Source organism: Pygoscelis adeliae, unplaced genomic scaffold (assembly GCF_000699105.1).
Source record: "Pygoscelis adeliae isolate BGI_AS28 unplaced genomic scaffold, ASM69910v1 Scaffold403, whole genome shotgun sequence".
Lineage (NCBI taxonomy): Eukaryota > Metazoa > Chordata > Aves > Sphenisciformes > Spheniscidae > Pygoscelis > Pygoscelis adeliae.
In genome coordinates, this window is record NW_008824466.1 from 1,160,801 (window position 1) to 1,162,438 (window position 1,638).

At 62.5% G+C, this 1,638-nt stretch overlaps 1 protein-coding gene across 1 annotated transcript in view; it reads left to right on the forward strand.

Annotated features, from left to right (window-relative positions):
* LOC103914441 (scavenger receptor class F member 1-like) overlaps positions 1-1,638 on the forward strand; it is a 30,846-nt gene that overhangs the window by 21,557 nt on the left and 7,651 nt on the right. Inside the window, 1 exon segment of the mRNA XM_009321080.1 lies at positions 489-639. Within this exon segment, the coding sequence (XP_009319355.1) occupies positions 489-639 (151 nt within the window).

The following is a 1,638-nucleotide window of genomic DNA, read 5'->3' on the forward strand; positions in this document are numbered from 1 at the left end:
CCGCCCGAGGTAGCCGCACCAGGCCCCCCAAAAGCCCAGCCTTTGCAGGCCCCAGCCCGCCAGCCTGCAGAAGGCAGCGCCCGCAGCCTGCCGGGCTAATGAGAAGCACATGGGACCCACATCTGGTAGCGATTGAGCAGGGAGCAGCGCTGGGAAGGGAGGAAGCGCAGATTTCCTGCAGCACAAAGGAAGGGAGAGGAATGTCCGTGGCGGAGCGGAGGCCCCAGGGTCCCCCCTCCCTCTGCCGGCTCAGCCGCGATGCCTTTGCTAGGGGTGCAAAGGCACCGGGTCGTGCCTTGGTCCTTTGCCGGCACTGCTGGAGCTTGTCCCTGGGAACGCGCTCCCCCCTTCCCTGGGCTTGAGCCTCCCCTCTCCCTGGCTGCCCCCCTTTCAGCTCGCAGGGGTGCACAGGCTCCCCGGGGCCCCTGTGCACAGCACTCACGGCCATGCCGGCCCTCTGAGCCTCATGCACCGTCTCTCCCCTCCAGTCCGGTGCTGCTCAGGGTCAAGATCAAGGCCCTGCTGCTCAGAGTCTGGGGTCAAGACAACCCTCCCCATGCCCAGACACCACTGGGCTTCAACTCCCCCTCAAAATGGCCTTGGGAAGAGAGCAACAGCCCCAGCGAGGCGCTGAAGATGGCAAGATCAAGGCAGGGTCTGCCCCGTGCCGTGACGATGGGGATGTGACGCTTGGATGGGGACAAGGCAGGCTGCATTTAGGTCCTCACCAGTGCAGGCAGCCGTGTCGGGGGCAGGCAGCTTGCCTCGTCCTGTGCTGGTACCAGGTGAAGTCTTGGCCCCTCCATCCCCGAGCATCCACGGCTGCTGAAGAGATTTTGGGTTGTATTGCCGGGGGAACACCCTGGGACAGCAAAACCCTGGGTTCAGGTGACACCAGGGAAGGACATTTAGCAAAAGCTGCCATCAAATCTTCGTGGCGGAGGATGGCAAACTGTCGGGGATGCTTTTATCCTGGTCTTCCGTACCACCCCAGCCGGAGCTGAGCAGCACAGCTAACAGCTTTCAGGTAAAAGACCCCGTTTTCCCTTCCCCAGCAGCTCAGCGGGCTGCAGCCACCCAGGCTCTGCGCCACGGCTCTGCCTCCGGCAGCTCCCGTGCGGCAAAAATCTCCCGAGGATGGGGTTGGGGTGATTTGCCCGTTCAAAATACGGGGCAGCCATTTCACGGGGACGTTGCCGCCAAGCTGGGGGAAGAGCAGGCAGGGGGTGGGCAGGACAGACAGACAGGGCAGGGTTAACTGTACAAGGCAGGGGCCTAAGCAGCCCAGAGGGACCTGCAACCCGCACACCCAAGGCCTCTCCAGGACCCGGGATTTGGGGATCCTTGGATGGAAATCCGGGGCAACCAACCGGGGGGGGGAAGGAACGATTCATATTCAGGGAGATTTTAGGGATGCCCCGTTTCCCTGGGGATGCCCCGTGTTCCTTCTCCGACAGGGACATTTCCACTCCTCTCAAGCGGGCAGCACAGCTCTTGCAAGCTCTGAAGTCACGTTAAATACTTTTCAGGCATTTTTAAGACATTTCCGTGGATCTTTTCGTTTTGTTGATTCAAGCCGGGACCCCCCGAGCGCCCAGGGACACACCCCCCCCTGCACCGCCACCCCCGCGGCGCCCC